We start from the raw sequence: 18,362 nt of genomic DNA on the forward strand, positions 1-18,362 counted from the left end.
CCTCCTCTGATGCCTGTTGACGACGTTGATATTGTTGGCCGGATGTTATGATTTATAAAAACCAATAATAATATATCGTTAATGGTTAATCTGTATCATTGGAATGGAAAGAAAATTTCCCCCCAGTATCTCCGCATAAATGATATCCGTAACTCATAAGACTACATACATGGCACATTATATTTCGTCACCGAGATACATAACCATCATCATGAATTTCATGTCATGTCCGTCGTTCTCTTCGAGTGGAAACGTGGTCATTATCCTCGTCCTCTTCCTCAACCAACGCTGGTGTCCGCCGCTCGGTCCGTCTCTTTGGTCGCCGTCTCCGGTTCGAGGAAATGTTGCTGGCCGAGTCGTCCGGAGCGAGACTCACTTCGTCATCGATTCCATCGTCGTCATCGTAACCGGGCCCAAGTCCACCGTGGTGACGGGCATCCCATGACCCAGCCATGGAAGCTGGTGTGCCAAGCCGAGCATCCAAGTTGATGGCTGACCCTCTCCGGGCCTGATTTGCAAGAGACAGACTTGCACCGCGCTCACGCAGCGCTCGTCGAACAGCTTCAGCTTTGTTGTGTAATGCTTCAAAAGCATCCTCGAGAGCTTCCATGGACAGGTAAATGTCACGTTCGATTTCGGCCAGGGCGGCAATCTCGCTTTCTTCGTCGAGCGCGATCGGGCCACCAGAGGAGGCCGACGAAACGTATGAACCATATGGTTGGCTGACTGGGCGATTGTATGGGTCACTTGGTGTCGATCCGCGCGGGAAAGGCGTAGAAGAACGGCTCCCTGCACCTGCGGGGGGTGGTGCGGACGCACTGACCGACGGTGTGAACGTGTCTTCGACACCGCTCCGTAGGAAACCGTCGAAGCGTCCCGATATGAGAATCTCCCACTCGTCGTTACTGATTGCCGCCAGCGTGGCCAGAACGTTGTGAATATTCCAGTTCTTGACCATGTATATTGCAGTTTCGCAGTCGCGAGGTGGCACGACAAGACGATAGAGACGCTGAATGGCGAGGGAGGCCGACTCCAGGAACTCCGGGCGCTCTCGGGACCCAAGCGTTGTGCTAGAGGACGAGCCCGATGGGATACCAAGAAGTAAGCAGAATTGTTCACGATGCTCGGGGTTCAAATGAGTCATCATGGCAAAAGTTAGGGTTTCATTATCAACGTCCTCGGGTAGTGGACTCTGCTCGGTCTGTCCCAAGAGCCATTTATCCACTGCTTCCTTCGTTTTCCGCGACTGGCGGATATAATGTTCGCGGTATTCTTCGGGAACGTCGATGTCGAGCTTCTGCATGGGAATATGTTCCTCACCCGATATCTGACTATCGTTCACAGATGCGGTGATCTGGAATGGTGGCCAGCTCGGAAGTTCTCGTCTCCCGGATACCAACTCCAGCACCTCGCCCCAACTCACACCAGGAGACACTTCGACATTATCGTTCCCCTCACACAAGGGACAACCACACGTCTCGGACGAGATATCCCGCGCAAAGACGGCTTCCAAACGATCCAATAATCTCCGTGCAACGGACCGATATCCCGTAGCCACGGCTAATGAGCCGTTCTTTGCAAGTACTTGGCTATAATCGTCCAGTAGGCGGTGGAACGGATCGAAAATGGTGACCTTTGCCTGATGCGGTTGGACATATTGTTCCGGCATATTCGTGGGATGCTCAGCACCCAAAAGATGTTTCGGAATCTGATATGGGAGCCCGCCATTCTTCAGGAGGTAGTCCACCCGCGCAGGAGGTATAGGCATTTGCGGAGGGGGAGGAGGTGGCGGCGGTGGCATCTGCGACAGCGTCTGATCGCGAGTCCGAGATCTATCATTGTTGTCTACAGAGACTTCTATAGGCGACTGTTTGCGTACACTATCCCGCGACACCGATGAACGGGTTTGCGATCGTGACGGCGGCTTCGTCTGATGTGGAGGAATAGATGTCGCATCCGAATCATACGCAGAACCGGGCGACTCTGACCTTTTTTGCGAGAGGGACTTGCGGCTCGAGGATCGCTTCGGGCCGTCATCGTGCGATCGCGACTTGGACGACTTGCTGGTGACGGAGTCTCGCGTGCGAGACTTGACGCGGGACTCGACGGGGGTGCCTGGCCGGGGCGATTTGGTGCTGGACCGAAGATCCTCCTTCTCTTTTTTCTTTCCCTGGCTCGTGATCGAACTGGTTGCCTCAAGCTGGACCTTCTTTTTCTTGGCTTTGTCGGATTCTTTCGCTGTTTTCCCGCTCGTGCTTCCCTTTCTCGACGAGCGCTGTTCGGCGGTCAACGGAGGACTGGGCGGCGCGCCGCTGCTGCGACCTTCATTTCGCGACGACGACTTCTTTTCTTTGTTTCCCTCGCCATCTGCGACGTCTGTGGGATCCGGCGTGACAACTTCCACCTTGCGAATACCGTCGTCGTCCTTGTCCCACAACGACACTCGGCTGTGCGCCTTGGAGAAGCTCGGATACGGCAGACTCGTCCTCGACCCGAGGATCGAGGACGATTCCGAACGGACCGCGCTCCCAACCTCGGGCATGGACCGTCGTCGGGGGCGGGAACTGGTGGAGGCGGAGGAAGTGGAGTGGGTGGAAGCCGCCGAGTCACGGTCCTTGGTTGGTGTGGATTTCTTTCCCTGGGACGAGCGGCGACGGTCCTTGTGCCGGTACTGCTTGTCTCGGCTGCTCTTTGTGTGAGATTTCGACGCTTGGGGTTCTCGATCGGTGTCGCGATGATTGCCGAGAATGTTCCGCAGCTTGGAAGACATAGCGGCGGGGGACGGGGCCGTTTCGTCAGGCAGTCATACGTAGCGCCAGGGATTTGCGAAGCGCCAGTGGTTGTCGCGACGTTGCAGCGGACCGATGCGAGCGTCTCTGGGCGATGCACAGGGAGCGGATCATGGAGCAGCCAGGCTAACGGTGATCATGCCTGCCTCTTTGAGTTGTTCGTTGTTGACGTGGAAGACGTGAGTCGGTGTACTCATCGAAGATGGCTGTGGGCCATCGTGTTTCTCAGACTTTTCGCCTGCAGACTTGCCGCTCTTCTTCCAACAAATGATGTATACTTTTTTGTATGCTTGAATAAATCGCCTCTAGTAGTAGCTACTGCTGTACAAGATTTTTTTGTCCATCAAACAACATCATAGTCACATGGTGTCGCTGAGAACTCCCGACCCTGACATTCCTGCCCGACATTGCTTGCCTATCCATTCCGAAGAAAGTATTCAGAAATAACTGTAATTCTAATTAAAGGAATAACCCTAAATGGCTAAGTGGAAAGAATGAGTAGCTAACTGCTTCTAGTAGTTTCAATATAAATACACGTAATTATCGATTCAAGTAATCATCTGCGTGTTTCTCTTCTCAACCTCCGCGGAGTCATATTGAAACTTTGAGATGTACCTATGTTAGCCTCAAAAAACTGAAGATCTTGTTTTCATGCAAAGCCTGCTCTATTAAACTATAAACTCTAAATTGCATATCCCCCAGAATTTACCTGTCTCGGTTCTCCTGCTGCCTCAAATGTACCGTTAGGCAGTATTCGGATGCACTGCGCCATACTCTGACCAGGATTAACCCAAGTGATGTTATGTCCACGCGTGCGCATAAACTGAACAATATCTTCTGGATATCCATGCTCAAACTGAGACACGCTGGGGATGAGCTGATCGTGAAGTCGAGGCTCTGCAAGCGCCTGCACGGACGTCATTCCCCGATCAAGAGCGTTAATTATACTTTGCACCGTCGCTGTAGGAATGCGACTGCCGCCTGCGGCACCGGTAACGAAATAAATGGACCCATTGTGGCTTGTGACGATCATCGGCGTCATGGACGACATCGGTCGCTTTCCGGGCCGGATATAGTTGGACGGCGAAGGCACGTACCCAAATGCGTTAGAGTAGCCGGGGATAGAGAAATCTACCAGGGCATGTTAGAAGTCAGTGGAGAAGTTATTTGAAAATGAGACACACCGTTCATTTCGTTATTCATGACGATCCCAGTCTCGGGAACCATGATGCGACTACCGAAAATCAGATTGACCGTTGTTGTTAGGGATATGGCCAGTCCAGAGTCGTCGGCAGCGACGATATGCGACGTTCCTGGTCTGAATTCATTAGCGACATTCCAGGCGCTGAGGGTCTCCAACATACGTATCGCGGCTCTCGAGACCACTAGGGTTGTAAGCCGACACATCCTGTGTACGTTGGTCGAAGATGCGCTCGCGGATATGCTCTACGGTTGTGTCGTTCAAGATATCCAGTTCATAATCATACAGTCCTTCCACAAACCCGGGATCTCCCAGCTTCGTTCTCTGCAAAACTCAGTCTCCAATCAGAATACGCAGTCCAGACGGTACGAACCTGGCCATAGGCAAACCGCATTGCTTCGTTCAACCGATGCGTACTCAGACCAACGTTGTCCGGCGCAAAAAAGTCGCCATAACCTTCTACTATCTTCAGGATGCTTAGCCCGATAACACCACTAGACGGTGCCGTCGTGCTGGTGATCTTGAAGCCACGGTAGTCAATCTGCGCCGTGTCCCGAATAGCAATTCGATACTCCCGCAAATCATCGAGCGTCATGGTGCCGTTGGCGGCTTGAACAGCACGCACTATACTTTCTGCAATAGCTCCAGTGTAAAATGCATCTCCTCCACGCTCGGCGATCGCCTCGAGAGTATTGGCATAGCGCTTACGAGTGATTATATCGCCGACATTGAGGAGGGTGCCATTCGGAGCAAAGTCAATGGCCCAACTAGGGTCGTCCGTGAGGAAATCCTTCGGCCCATTCTCATCTGTAGATCGCATCATACGCGCAAGGTCCTCTGTCACGGGAAAACCATGCCGCGCCGTGTTTATAGCGGGCTGCAGGACCGTGGACCACGGAAGACTGCCGTACTTCTTGTGAAGGTATTCTAGCCCGCGAACCTCACCGGGAACACCACTGCATCCATCAGCTAAGGGTCTTTGACAGTTTCCTTACTCTAGGCGTTACCTTGCAAGCCCGCCAACCTTGGACGCCGCTGTATTATTCTTGAACATGTCCTGATAGGCTGCCTTGGGCGCGGTTTCACGAAAGTCGACAAACTCGAAGGCGCCATCTGGTGATCGCACCAGGGCAAATCCACCACCACCGATACCGCTATGATACATAGCTAAGCAATCAGCCAAAAGAAAAAGCTTGCACAGTCGATGCTGCCGGCTGACTCACCAACTGTTCCAACGCAAAACACCGTTGCAACTATCTGATCTCCGTTAGAAAACGATACATTCAAGATCCGACGATACAACATACCGCATCCGCCGCATTTCCACCCAGCGACAACATTTCTATCCCAGCTTTACTACATATTGAACTTTCGCTCGCCACAGCGCCATGCCGCGCACTGGTGTTCTCGCCGACGACCCATCGCGCAAAGTTCGTGGCGAACCAAACGAGGGCGATCAACCCGCAGAAGAACCCTCCTATAATACGCCGTAGACCAAATCTGGATCGTGATCGTCGTTGGGGTTGAAACTCATCAAGAAGGAGCTAAGAAAATGCTTGTTTCAATCCCCTGTTCTTGTCCTCTGCACGGATTGGACCATGATGGTGTCATTAGGGCTTTTACTTACCTGTTTATCGGGCTTATCGGAATCGGCCGCGGGAATCATATCTCCAAGTCTTCTCGACGGGCAACGGATGCTAGCAATGATGGCATGAACTTTTCTCTTGCACGTAAATTGTTTTATGAGGAAATGCCCAAATTCTAAAGTCGGGATCCTATCCGGTGGTCATGAGGGTCCGGTTTATCTTTTTGCTGAGCTAATCCATGGCGGTGGACAACTCACGTGGTACATCTAGAGTCTGATCAATTCCGTCGGTATGAGCTTATCTTTGCTGTGCCGAGATAAGAGGCTGCACCTTAGATTGGGTCTTGCAGACAATCTCATTAATTTGTTGCGATTTTTAGCCACATACAATGAACCGTAGCCGAATCGGATGTGGGAACTCATGACAACTTATATTCTATTTTGCTGTGATACTGTACAACTCTATCGACAAAATATGTACTATCTCATGCTGTTGTCATACCACGGTTCCTTTCACCTGCTTCACGGTCTTGACATTGATATTGCGCCACACGAGGACGCATACGACCGACGTGGGTAGGAGCAATAATCCTGCGATGCAAAGTTGACGCATCACATCGCCGTACGCTTGAATGATTGCCTGTCGAATCTCACTGCCCATGGGATATTCGAGCTGATGATGGATGCTGCTGTAGATGCGCATCGCTTCGGATTTGGCATAGTCGGGTAGATGGAGATAGAGTGCTCGCGGCATGGCATGCGTGTAGATGGCTGCGGCAAGGGTCTGCCCAACTGCAGCACCAATCTTGGAGAACAGCCCAAGGAGAGCAAGCCCAATGGCGACTTCGAAGTGGGCGGCAGCCGCCATGACAGCGATCTGCTGGCAAATCACCATGGTGCCCCCAGAAAGGGCAATGAGAATCTGGCAGAGAATGACATATCCAAGTGCACGACCTGGACTGCGAGCATAGATCATCATGGCCGTGCCCAGAAATTGGACTGGTAAGGCGGCCATAGCAACGTACTTGAAGTTTCCGGTGGCACGGATCACACTGTGCAGATGATCAGACCAGAATAAAAAAAAAAAACCGTGGCAGATAATACTTACAATCCGACTAGTAATGAAAATACGCAGGCTCCGATGCTGTATATGTTAAAAATATACCCGGCCTCGGATACACTGAGGTCGTGAACGACTTGGAGGTATGAAGTCAGGTAGACGTCCCAGCAGCTATCGAGTCAGTATCCCCCTCCTTTGCCGGATGCACGACTAGAGCACATACTAGAAGCTGGCAAAGAGAGTTGAACTCAAAAGACATCCGCCGAGGACCGTGCGATCAACCAGGAGATGAAATGGCACAAAGCCGACAGGGGCCAAGTATCTCTCCCATAAGAGAAACACCACAAAAAGGACAACTCCAAGAATAACCATGATTATAATGTATGTCGAACGCCAGCCACCATCTACAGAAGATGCGACACTGAGAGGCAGAAGCAGGGATGCAAATGCAGCACACAAGAAAATGATTCCGACGACTGACTTATCAGCAAAGTTTCCGTATTATAAAGGAGAAACAAACCATCAAACTCAGTGACATGACGAAGCGCGGCCCGCCATTTGTTCTTTTTATCCCGTCCTCGGTCTTCCGAAATGTACCCCAGGCGCACAGCTTTGCGGCGATTGTGAACGAAAATGACCACCAATGGCAAACACACAAGAGGGGTGATGATCGCGAACGACCCGTATCCCCAGCGCCATGAAGCATGCTTTAGAAACTGCTGTGCAGCTGCCGGGCCAGCAAACGTGTTGACGATATAAGGACAAGTGCTGAATGCAAAGAGCCAAGCTCGGTTCTTGAGAGAGGACGTGTCGGCCATCGTGACATCAAGAACGTATGCGATACCATCGAAACCAATGAAATAGAAGACCTGAAACCGTCGAGTTATTACGAGCCCTTGTGGAATTCAGGGAAGTACTACCTGTGCAGCAGCATAAGTCTGTACATTGTAGCAAGTAGCCATCATGATCAAACCTGAGCAGTCAGCGTACGAACTGCATCGAAACCTGGGACTAGATATAGCTACCCAAAGTTGACAAGAAAATCATTGCAACGTAACCTTCTGTGCGACCCCAGGTGTCAATCACTCGAGCAATCGGCAATTTCGCGACTGCGCCAACAATACTCGACACAATGCTCGTAGTCGCCGTTAGAGGATGTTCAGCAAAGGAACTCGTCACGTAAATGCTGAGATTGCCGTTAATCTGCTGCTGAAGCGAGCTAACATAGAACACAACAAATATCCTACAAGAGTCAGCATCGTGAGGTGTGCTTTCGGAAGATATGGCCGTACGCTGCATAAGCCATAATCAGGGACTTCCTTGTCCAGGCGGCCGTAATGGCCTCCACCTGTTCCACCCCTCGCTGGGAATGTTCCTGGCTAATGCTCTGATATCCTGCATGGCTTTGCTCTCCATCTGATGTACCGACTAAGATACTCGTCTCAGGCAGCGAAGACTGACGAGAAGCCTTCGGGACTGAACCGGCCGGGGGAGGTCCACTTGACATAGCAGTGATTGTAGCGACTCAAACAAATCAATGGACCCGGCCAATGACTCATTTAGGGGCGCACATAACCGCAAGGCGAACGCCGCTGCCGAGAGAGCGAAAAGTAGCACTCTTCTCAGTGAAAGTCGGAGAAAAGGATGTCCAAAATACAGTCAGGTCCATCAATGCCCTCTTCTTCCGGACGTCGGACTCGTGATGATTTGGCCCCTCTAGACGTCAACAATAAAAATCCCCTTCTCTGTCACAGTCCTCCGTACAAGCGCGATTTCCGAGCGTAAACTGCCTTGTGATTGGGCAAAAAGAAGGGATTATGCAAGCCAAGTGTCGTCCGGATCTAATCAATCTAATCAGATCATTCGGATGCCAGGGAGGAGCCCGCTCCCGCTACGCTTTACCTAATCAAGTTAAGCGATTTTGTCCTCTTTTTGCGTGCGTTTGCATTGTTTGCACATTCATCCTGGCTCCTTCCCGGAATCCTGGTACCGGTTCACATCGACATCTCCTTTGTGTCCATTCAATTGTTACAAGTCTAGCCCTAAATGACATCACTTTGTCAAGCGAGATACTGACTGCCTACGCCTACCTTTGGCCCTCTTCGCAATCTCGCGACAATCACAATTCATTCATACTGGTCCTCCACACTGTTACCAAGAGTCTGTATCAGGTCTAAACTCAGACCTTGTATAGGCCTACGGTGTGCGTATCAGTCTATACTAGCCAAACTTCAGAAGGTCCTGTCCATACTCCAATACTACGAGTAAAACTTGGGACCATGTGTCAGATACCAGAAATGCTCCCACTAGCACTCTCAGCCGGCTTGGCGAGGTATTCTAACATCCGCTGGGGGATAGGCCGTGATTCAGGGACATGAACATCAAGGATCGGCCAATGAACTGGGCTCATTTGTTGCAACTCAGAGACCTGTTGCCTGACATTCTGCGGTCGACCAACGAGGCGCGGAAAGACTTCGACAATTGAACGCGAGTTTCGCGCCAATACTGACAATATTGATTATCCTGAGATGGATCGCCTGGACTATCTGGAGACTCTCAATCACATGAGATGCCTGCATCGAGCGGGGTGTTGACGATCGGAATGTTTCCGCTTCGTAGTGACAGATTGGCAAATTTCCAAAGCTTCGACCTTGATTTCCTCTATAAGCTCGCGTCAGGCCGCTGCCGGAAATGGCGGAAAAGGATCAGTGATCATGGCAGAGATCAAAAACATCCGAACGCAGCGAAATGAGGCTGCCGACCGTCCAATATACATCAACCATCAATCCCGTTAAAATGTCCGATGGCCTAATTATGCATCCCGAAGGTTCTCGACTATGCATTATGATTGGCTGACTGGAAATCTGGAGCCGAAGAATCTCATCGGCATTTCCTCCGAGATCCGATCTTCATTACAAGCACATGTAGCGGGGCATGGCCTGTGCCGCGAATAATCTCTGGCTTACTGCTGAAGATCTGCAAGTTGAAATAGGCTGAATTGGCATTTGACATGGAAGACTCTTCCCAAAGAAGCTTGTTGCTGTGCAATAATTTATCCGGGAAGCATGTGTTGGCATGGTGTGAAGCACTCTAATATACCTAAGAGCTGACATACAAATCCCCTCGCTTGTCATTATCAGCCAGTGCAATCATCCCCTCTGCATATCTCCCATTGTCTCTTGATAGCTAGCTTGAACAAAGACAATGCTTACTCGTGAAAACAACCGCCTCATTTTCCAGTATGATGCCGAACAGCTCTGGCTCGAGCCATGGGGTCCCAATGCCCTGCGAGTTCGAGCAACGCACCAGGCCGAAATGCCATTGCAAGACTGGGCCTTGATGGAAAAGCCTGCTCCCACGACTCCCAGCATCACGATCAACGAAAATGACAACGAAAACGCCGGAGTGATAGTCAATGGCAACATCAAAGCGACCGTTAGTTCCCGCGGCAAAGTGACCATCTTCAACGCGAGAACCGGAAAGGTTCTTCTTGAAGAGTACATGCGGAATCGCAAAGATCCCCTTGACCCCAAGTGTAGTGCGCTCAATGTCGAGGCTCGCGAGTTCAAGCCCCATCCCGGAACCGATGACTATCACGTTACGCTGCGGTTTGAGTCGCAGGATCGCAACGAGAAGATCTATGGCATGGGCCAGTATCAGCAACCATATCTCGACCTAAAGGGATTGGATCTTGAACTGGCCCATCGAAACTCCCAAGCGAGTATTCCGTTCGCCGTGAGCTCCCTCGGATACGGCTTCTTGTGGAACAATCCCGGCATTGGACGTGCGGTTCTGGGGAAGAACATCATGTCGTTCGAGGCATACTCCACGCGGGTTCTGGACTACTGGGTTGTCGCGGGAGATACGCCGCGCGAAATTGTTGAGCGATACGCGGATGTCACGGGCAAGGTACCCATGATGCCGGAGTATGGCCTGGGTTTCTGGCAGTGCAAACTGCGATATCAGACACAGGAAGAACTTTTGAGCGTTGCAAGGGAATACAAGCGGCGTAATCTGCCAATCGATCTTATTGTCATTGATTTCTTTCACTGGCCGTTGCAGGGCGACTGGATGTTCGATCCAACGTATTGGCCAGATCCTGGTAGGTCTCTTATCACTTGGATGGAGATTTGTTATTGGAAGGTTTGCTGATATCAGCAGATGCGATGATTGCTGAGCTCAAGTCGCTCGGCATCGAGCTCATGGTTTCTATTTGGCCGACCGTCGACAAACGCGCAGAGAGCTTCAAGGAGATGCGAGCCAAAGGTTTCCTGATTCGCACCGACCGCGGAATCCGGACGGCCATGGACTTCCAAGGCGATACGGTGCACTTCGACGCCACGCACCCGGGGGCTCGCGAGTACGTCTGGGCCAAGGCGAAGAAGAATTATTTTGACAAAGGCATCCGAGTGTTTTGGCTTGACGAGGCTGAACCGGAGTATAAAGTTTACGACTTCGACAATTACCGCTATTATCTGGGCTCGAATGTGACGATCGGGAACATCTATCCGAAGGAGTACGCGCGGGCCTTCTATGAGGGACAGACAGCGGCAGGCCAGAAGAACATTGTGAATCTCTTGCGCTGTGCCTGGGCAGGATCCCAGCGATACGGCGCGTTGGTGTGGAGCGGAGACATTGCATCGTCATGGGAATCGTTGCGCTGCCAGCTGGCTGCCGGTCTGAATATGGGTCTCTCAGGCATTCCGTGGTGGACCACCGACATTGGAGGATTCCATGGCGGGGACGGCAGCAAGGAGTCATTCCGCGAGCTTCTGGTGCGCTGGTTCCAGTGGGGCGCCTTCTGCCCTGTGATGCGACTCCACGGTGACCGCGAGCCACGACAGCCGCAACATGGAACAACGGGAGGAGCAACTTGTCGGTCTGGCGCGCCCAACGAGGTCTGGTCCTACGGGGAGGAGGTGTATCGGATTTGTGCCAAGTACCTCGCCATCAGAGAGCAACTGCGCGATTACACGCGAGAGTTGATGAAGGAAGCTCATGAAAAGGGAACGCCAGTGATTCGACCGACCTTCTTTGAGTTCCCAGATGATGCGCGGGCGTGGGAGGTCGAGGATCAGTATTTGTATGGTTGGAAGTATCTGTGTGCCCCGGTACTATATCCAGGACAGAAGAAGAGATCTGTCTACCTACCGAAAGGGCAATGGACAATATACAAGGACGGCGGCATTGCACCAAGCGAAGGTGACAATGGCACAACGTATGAGGGTAACCAGACGGTTGAGGTGGACTGCCCATTGGAGACGATGCCTGTATTTGTTCGCAAATAGGGAAAGATGCGAAATAGACGAACCACCCGATCATGACATGACAATGAATTAACAAAAACCAACTCTATATGACATTGACCGCTCTATAATGAATCATCATTCATAACAATGACTCTAGAACTCAACCTTGAACAATTTACTTGTGCGAATTCTCTCCCCGTATTTCCAGAATATAAAGGGGAGAGGAACCATGCCCAGGGCGATAAAGGCTAACAAGGAGTTGCCCCAACCCAGGCCCAAGTTCTCGTACATTCTCCCGCCAGCCAAGGGCAACACAGCGCCCGCGAGCGACCGGAAGACTGTGTTGGCGGCCATAACGGAAGCCGAATAGACGGTAAACGCGTCAATCAGATATGTGGAGGTGGCCATCTGCACTAGGTCAGCATTCATCTCGCTGAAGTTGATTATGAGATTGAAACGTACAAATGCAATTATCATGCCAATCCCCAAAATGGCCGTTCCGATGATCGGCATGATCCAGTGAAGTTCGTACTCGGCGGACCAGCCGTACCAAAACAAAGAAACTGGAACAAAGAAGCCGCCGATGACCATTAGCGGCAAGCGATACTCGGGCTTTGGCGTTCCGCCGTTCTTTGCAGTCAGTTGCTTCATGAGCCGGTCAGATGTCGAGCCAATGACCATCAATCCCAGAAAAGAACCGACGCCAATTCCCAGGTAGGCCAACCCCACGCTGCCCGATGAGAATCCGTACTGGAGCTGGAAGACGGTGGGGATGGTGGTAAAGAGGAGATACAGATAGCCATAGACGACACCGACATAGAGGGAAAGGAGGAAGACGATGGGTGAGAGGAAGAGCATCTTCAGCGGACGCACAATAGAGAACTTGAAGAGCTCCTGCGGAGTTCGCCCTGTATCCCGAACGGAGCGGAGGTTCGGATTCCCCGTCTCTTTGCGCAAACGCTCAACTTTACGCTGAAGAATGATATTTGCGTACGACTCTCGCATGACGACAAAACCAAAAATTGTGGCAACACCGGCCTATTTTCGTCAGCCTCGATTCGGTTGCGATATATTTTTGACAAAAGGTTTCCAAACACGTACCGCAATTGCAAGCACCCAAAATGTCCAACGCCACCCGATATCCTGTGCCATATATCCACCCGCTGCGAACGGTCAGCGACAACGAATCTGTGGTTGAAGAAATAATGGGGGCTTGCATACCTATCGGTCCGACAACCGGGCCAATTAATGATCCCAAAGCCCATATGGACATGGCCGTGCCTCTCTTTTCCTGTGGGATCATATCCGCAAACGACGCTGGGCCAACGGTCAAGGGGCAGCTACCGGCAAGACCAGCAAAAAGACGGAAGATGATCAGAGAGGCGAGGTTGGGAGCCAGAGCGCAGGCTACGCTCCAGATAATATAGAGCACGTTGCAGGCATGGTATATGGGCAACCGGCCGTACATCTCGGAAAGTGGTGCAAGCAGCAGAGGCCCAAAGCAGTAACCAAGCAGGTAGACCGAGACAACGAAAGAGGCAAGCTCTGGACTTGACGAGTGAAAGTCTTTCATCACATCTGGCACACCAGGAGCGAACATGGACGAGCCAAGGGGACTATGATGACGCTGTTACCACCCGGTTTCATTTGATCGTCCGACCGGAGAGGGACAACATACGTGAGGAGGGTGATGAATGCGATAACCGCGCAATTAGCAAGCTTCTTCTTGCCGGACCAGTTCATGGCATTTGCGGGGTCATCCGGACCATCAAAGTCGACGAGATTGGGATCGCGGTCATTTTCAGACGGCTGAGACTTGTCATCGACAACCGTGACTGCCGGTTGCGATTGGGGATCCTTCTCGACATCGCGTCCTTCGTCTTGCATTGGGTCGTTTCCGTCCGTCTTTCCGGTTAACCTGCCTCTCCTCTAATTTTTGATCGGAAGTTGTCAGTGAACAGTCAGTGTGCTTTGAGTGAAACTGGAGGGGAAGCAATGTATATACTTAGTACTGTGGATGCACAGAGTACCCCTTAAGCCACAGACCCCGAAGTATTTCAGTCCTGGTGATCAAACGACATACTAAATAGTTATTTGGATGGGAAATTTTTGGTCGGCCCGCAGGTTTACAGAATATTGCGGAATACCGAGAGTCAGGAACCCACGGCGGAACTGATCCGCCAGTTTCGAATGGAAAAACACTGCTTTGCATTGATTAGAGAGCTTAGCGGTTTGTGGACCTCTAGGGTACAATTAGACTTCGGACTTAACCCCCAGGAGAAATGGAGAGAAGCTTGACATGCCGATTAACCGATCCAGGTTGCAAGCTTGGAGCGAGCCTCCCCCCCCAATCCCCGGAGTTGGAATAGATTAGCCTCGCGTCCACCCCCTTTAGCCTTTCAGCCCACCCGTCACATTCATATTTCATAGGCGACCCGCACGGAAACCAACTGTTCCGGCATCCGACACTGCATAACTTCAGGAAAATCATGTCAACGCTTGTTCGTTGGGATTGCTTACAAATGGATAGTGGCCCTAGAGACCCCTTTACTGTTTACCGAATAGTAGCTATCATTTTCAACGGCTGCGGATGAATCTGTACTTTGTACGATGAGAGTAAAAGCGTGTAGAGAACACATCAGTCTGACAATCTCCGAAGCGCATTGGCCAGGAAAAACTTAAGTAGCTGTGATTTTCGTGCAAAGAGAGTACTTGCACTCACGCATTGATCATCAATGCATCGATACGACTCGGAGGATTCGCATACCCGCAGTGAAGTCAGGGTACTATTCCCGCGGGACAAACAGTCTGCCTATTCGCGCCTGGCTAGCCATTTAAAATCATATATTATTCATGACTTGCAGGAAAAAGAAACGGGCTGCTTCAGCCCTATCAACAGAGTTTGGCCAGGACGGGATTACGGCAGGCTATCTACAAGCATCCACATCTAAATTCAACGCTAGAAGGTTGTCGACAACTCATGTATGGCTTCTCGCGAGAAAAGATCGAGGATTTTCACCAAAGCCGATTGATGTGTCAGTGATTTCATTTCACAGCAGGGGAATAAGTGGTCGACCGCAAATTCGAGTCGTGCATGAATCGGCCGAGGAATCTGGGGTGAAAAGCAGCAATGACCGAAATGTGGTGTTCGAAGCGGAGCCCATGTCCGTTAAATCCGGGGGACAAACCAGACGTCAATATGGGGAAAGATAATTAATAATTGGCTGTACGGAGTAGAAGCCGCACTGAGCGATGGAGATATGGAGATGGAGCATAACTCATTTTGGGACCTGCACAATCACTGGTAGATACCTGCTGTATTACAGGACGGGCATCACTGGGTGTAGGATCAATTCTGCCTGCAGCTGAATGATGTTGATTGAGAATGCACACAATCCTCTCCAAGCCCTCACACGCCAGGACCGATGAGCCAGAGGTTGGCAGATTGAACGGCCCGTCAATACTTGCTGCATTCTACGTCTTCAAAAGAGGCTCTCTCCACTTAGCCCACAGTATACGTCATACCTTCCCTGGAGATTTGATCCCAATCGATGCACTCAGGAGGCTTGTGGAATCACGCAAGCAGTTGGCATTTGAGAAGGGTCTTTGTTCTCATGCAGCCGCCAAGGCTCAACCCAAGGGTACTAGGCTACTGAGTACTCCGTACAAGGTGACGTAATCAAGAGGTGCCGGTAATGAATGAGTAACCAAGTACAACTCCCCGCTAGTTCGATGGAGCAGTATCGACAGGGTCCGAAATGCTGAGCCTTGCCTAACTGAAGATCGGAACGCGGATGCACGTATAAACACGGCGAGCCTACCCGCTCCAGCAGTTCGCTTCGGTGAAATGGACGGGTGACGGAGCAACTACAAGGGGCGTATGGATTGGGAGTTGGGCAGTGGGAATTTCATTTGATGTTAGAATACGGAATCCGAGTTCGTATAGTAGACTAATGTGAACCTCCGGGGTTGTTCCGATCAATTGCCGATATCACCACGTGAAGTCGACGAAAGCGGTATCTCCGAAAATACCGAGAAGTTGGAGGTGAAAATCCCGATACGAGCGACGCGTCGCGGAGATGCTGGCGCGTGCTCGACGTGTAATTTACGTAGATGTATAAGCCAGTAATGCCAAGAATTTATGTATTTTATTCGAACAAGAACATCCAATCGGAAATTTTCCATGTAGAGCACTCCCCGCTTGATTAAACTTACCTGCCTAACAAAGTACGCCGCATTACAGTCCCGATACAAAGCTTCAAACGAAAGAGCGCGAGCATACGAGCAGAGTGACTTTGTCGTTTGATTTTGCTTGTAATTCCAACCTCTTGACAGTGACAGGATTGCGTTATAAAAATCATCCTCATGCCTTCCCGTTTTCCGGGGGAGTTGCCCCCATTCAGTGTCACCCCAGTGACCCGATTACGCGCGCCAATGCCGCCGACGACGCCTCATGCATTGACCCCTGTCGCCGCGCAAAATTGCTCACAGCCCACTACCACGGTCGCGGGTCAGTCGATGGCCGCGCCCGCGCCTATGACGCCGGCAGGTACTGCATCCGTTGTGTCTGAACACCCGCTCCGCGCGACGCCGTCGTCGCGACCGAACGCGCAGCCTGGCCAATTCCAGTCCATGAACGATACAACTACAGTTTCAAGCCAGTCAATGACAAGGCCCGTGTCTATGACAGCAGCTGCTACATCCGTTGTGCATCAACAGTCTCCCACCTCAGCACCGCCACAACCCTACACGCAGCCTGTCCATTCCCAGCCGATTGGCACTACGGCCAGTATACCGCGCTCTGAACCCGCAAACCCCGGTATGACAGCGGCTGGTCAGCCTTCTTCGGCAATTCAAACGCCGGCAGGGACCAGGCTTGCGACCAATGCCGTCCAAGCGAATGCAAACACATCGCAGACTACGAGTATGTCAACATCAGCAATTACGAGACACAGTCCTCCTTCGGCGCGCTCGCAGCCCAGTCAACCCTCTATTGCACCGTCCGGACGTGCGGGCGCCCAGCCTATGCAGAATACGAGCACGAGCGCTAGCCAACGGAACGAGGGAAGCGCTGCACAGCCATCGCGGACTCGAAGAAACAATGCAACATCACGTCGAACAACGCAGCAATTGTCAATGACTCCTGAGCAAGCACCAACACAACAAAATACGAGAGTCACTGACCGCAGGAACACAAATGGGGGCAATGCCACTCCGCAAGACACCCTGCCGGACCTCACCGACAGTGAGGTTACAATTCTATTCAAATGTTGCGACGAGCTATTCCGGCACTACGAACAGGGCAGGAAATTTTGGATGCGCGTGGAGGCCCGCTTATCAGTTCGAATCGGCCGTGTGTATCCTTGGCAGCTCTGTAAGAATGTTGTCCAGGCCCGAGTCAAGAAACGACTGGCTGAGAAGGCGAAATTCCCGCGCGGGTATAAAGAGCAACCTCTGAGCCGTGTCAATAAGGCGATCGATAAGTGGATCGAGTGGCTGGGGTGGCGAGCATACGAGGAAAATCTATGGGATCCTTCGCTAGTGAGGAGAGAAGAAGACCTTGACGAGCTACAATATGACCGAAGGGAATTTCTGAAAACGGCATCACAGCTCATGGAAGAGATTCTAAACCGTCATCGAGAGCCGCATCAAGAGCGGGGAACAAAGCGTCCCAGAAACGAAGTAGACGACTCAGATTCTGATAATGCGCCGCGCCCGCCGCCTCCATGGAATTCTCAGGTCAATATGCCGAGTAGCCAAGTTGGATCGACACCAGCGGGTCAACAGCAGCCAGTAAGAGATGGCAGGGATATTGCCCGTCCTTTGCCTGGCGCGCAAGAAACTCGGCGTGCACAGGAACGAGACAAATCCGTCGAAGTCGTGGATGAACGTTCTTCCCAGCAACCCATCTCTCTGGGATCAAACCGAACGCGAGCCGATATCGAGAAATGGATTGAAGGAGTGATAAGTTCTCTTAGCCAACCTGTGCATGACAATATCGGTGTCCACAACGACGCTGACAACGCTGTTATCGACAGCAACGTTACAGACAACAACGGTGCTGAGAACAACGGTGCACGTGAGGCCGCCACCAACAGCGCCATCACGAACAATGCCCAGCAGCGACGCGAGACCTGTCAGACAGAGAATCACACCAGCACGGAGCAACCCAAGAATATGGATCGCGCCGCAGCCAAAGAGGTGGTGAATGAACTGAAAGCTGAAGTCCTGCAAATCAGCATGACGCTGAGCAAAATGTCCCAAATCCTCGACAACATTTCAAATCGATTGGAGAAGAACTACCCTTCCAGCGATCGCGTTCATGAGGCTGCGGCCTCATAGACGGGCGTTTTCTTTTGTCCAGACTTTCAAGATCGCGCTCGGTCCTCGTAGAGGTGTTATCCCGAGAAAAGCGGGAAATATCTACTGAGTATATGTAATATTATAAATCATATATTTGCATTGATTGCGGTTTTGC

At 51.5% G+C, this 18,362-nt stretch overlaps 6 protein-coding genes across 6 annotated transcripts; 2 read left to right on the top strand and 4 right to left on the bottom strand.

Annotated features, from left to right (window-relative positions):
• Positions 1 to 223: 223 nt before the first annotated feature.
• VTN49DRAFT_6290 (uncharacterized protein) lies at positions 224 to 2,770 on the bottom strand (the record flags this gene model as incomplete). The annotated part of the gene is made up of 1 exon (XM_069414442.1): positions 224 to 2,770. One exon carries the CDS (start codon positions 2,768 to 2,770, stop codon positions 224 to 226), a length of 2,547 nt encoding a protein of 848 aa, XP_069265688.1.
• A 701-nt stretch (positions 2,771 to 3,471) lies between these two features.
• Positions 3,472 to 5,656, bottom strand: VTN49DRAFT_6291 (uncharacterized protein; the record flags this gene model as incomplete). Its single annotated transcript, XM_069414443.1, has 8 exons — positions 3,472 to 3,920; positions 3,974 to 4,107; positions 4,154 to 4,314; positions 4,364 to 4,946; positions 4,998 to 5,157; positions 5,214 to 5,247; positions 5,298 to 5,534; positions 5,618 to 5,656. 8 exons carry the CDS (start codon positions 5,654 to 5,656, stop codon positions 3,472 to 3,474), a joined length of 1,797 nt encoding a protein of 598 aa, XP_069265689.1.
• Positions 5,657 to 6,071: 415 nt separating this feature from the next.
• Positions 6,072 to 8,142, bottom strand: VTN49DRAFT_6292 (uncharacterized protein; the record flags this gene model as incomplete). The annotated part of the gene is made up of 7 exons (XM_069414444.1): positions 6,072 to 6,627; positions 6,684 to 6,806; positions 6,859 to 7,111; positions 7,156 to 7,504; positions 7,556 to 7,608; positions 7,661 to 7,878; positions 7,928 to 8,142. 7 exons carry the CDS (start codon positions 8,140 to 8,142, stop codon positions 6,072 to 6,074), a joined length of 1,767 nt encoding a protein of 588 aa, XP_069265690.1.
• A 1,697-nt stretch (positions 8,143 to 9,839) lies between these two features.
• Positions 9,840 to 11,923, top strand: VTN49DRAFT_6293 (uncharacterized protein; the record flags this gene model as incomplete). Its single annotated transcript, XM_069414445.1, has 2 exons — positions 9,840 to 10,737; positions 10,797 to 11,923. The coding sequence occupies 2 exons, from the start codon at positions 9,840 to 9,842 to the stop codon at positions 11,921 to 11,923; spliced, it is 2,025 nt and encodes a 674-aa protein (XP_069265691.1).
• Positions 11,924 to 12,037: 114 nt separating this feature from the next.
• VTN49DRAFT_6294 (uncharacterized protein) lies at positions 12,038 to 13,771 on the bottom strand (the record flags this gene model as incomplete). Its single annotated transcript, XM_069414446.1, has 5 exons — positions 12,038 to 12,292; positions 12,347 to 12,922; positions 12,986 to 13,047; positions 13,106 to 13,500; positions 13,563 to 13,771. The coding sequence occupies 5 exons, from the start codon at positions 13,769 to 13,771 to the stop codon at positions 12,038 to 12,040; spliced, it is 1,497 nt and encodes a 498-aa protein (XP_069265692.1).
• Positions 13,772 to 16,318: 2,547 nt separating this feature from the next.
• On the top strand, positions 16,319 to 18,226 carry VTN49DRAFT_6295 (uncharacterized protein; the record flags this gene model as incomplete). Its single annotated transcript, XM_069414447.1, has 1 exon — positions 16,319 to 18,226. The coding sequence occupies one exon, from the start codon at positions 16,319 to 16,321 to the stop codon at positions 18,224 to 18,226; it is 1,908 nt and encodes a 635-aa protein (XP_069265693.1).
• Positions 18,227 to 18,362: the final 136 nt, after the last annotated feature.

The sequence above is a fragment of the Thermomyces lanuginosus genome (genome assembly GCF_041956635.1).
Source record: "Thermomyces lanuginosus strain ATCC 200065 unplaced genomic scaffold VTN49scaffold_40, whole genome shotgun sequence".
Lineage (NCBI taxonomy): Eukaryota > Fungi > Ascomycota > Eurotiomycetes > Eurotiales > Trichocomaceae > Thermomyces > Thermomyces lanuginosus.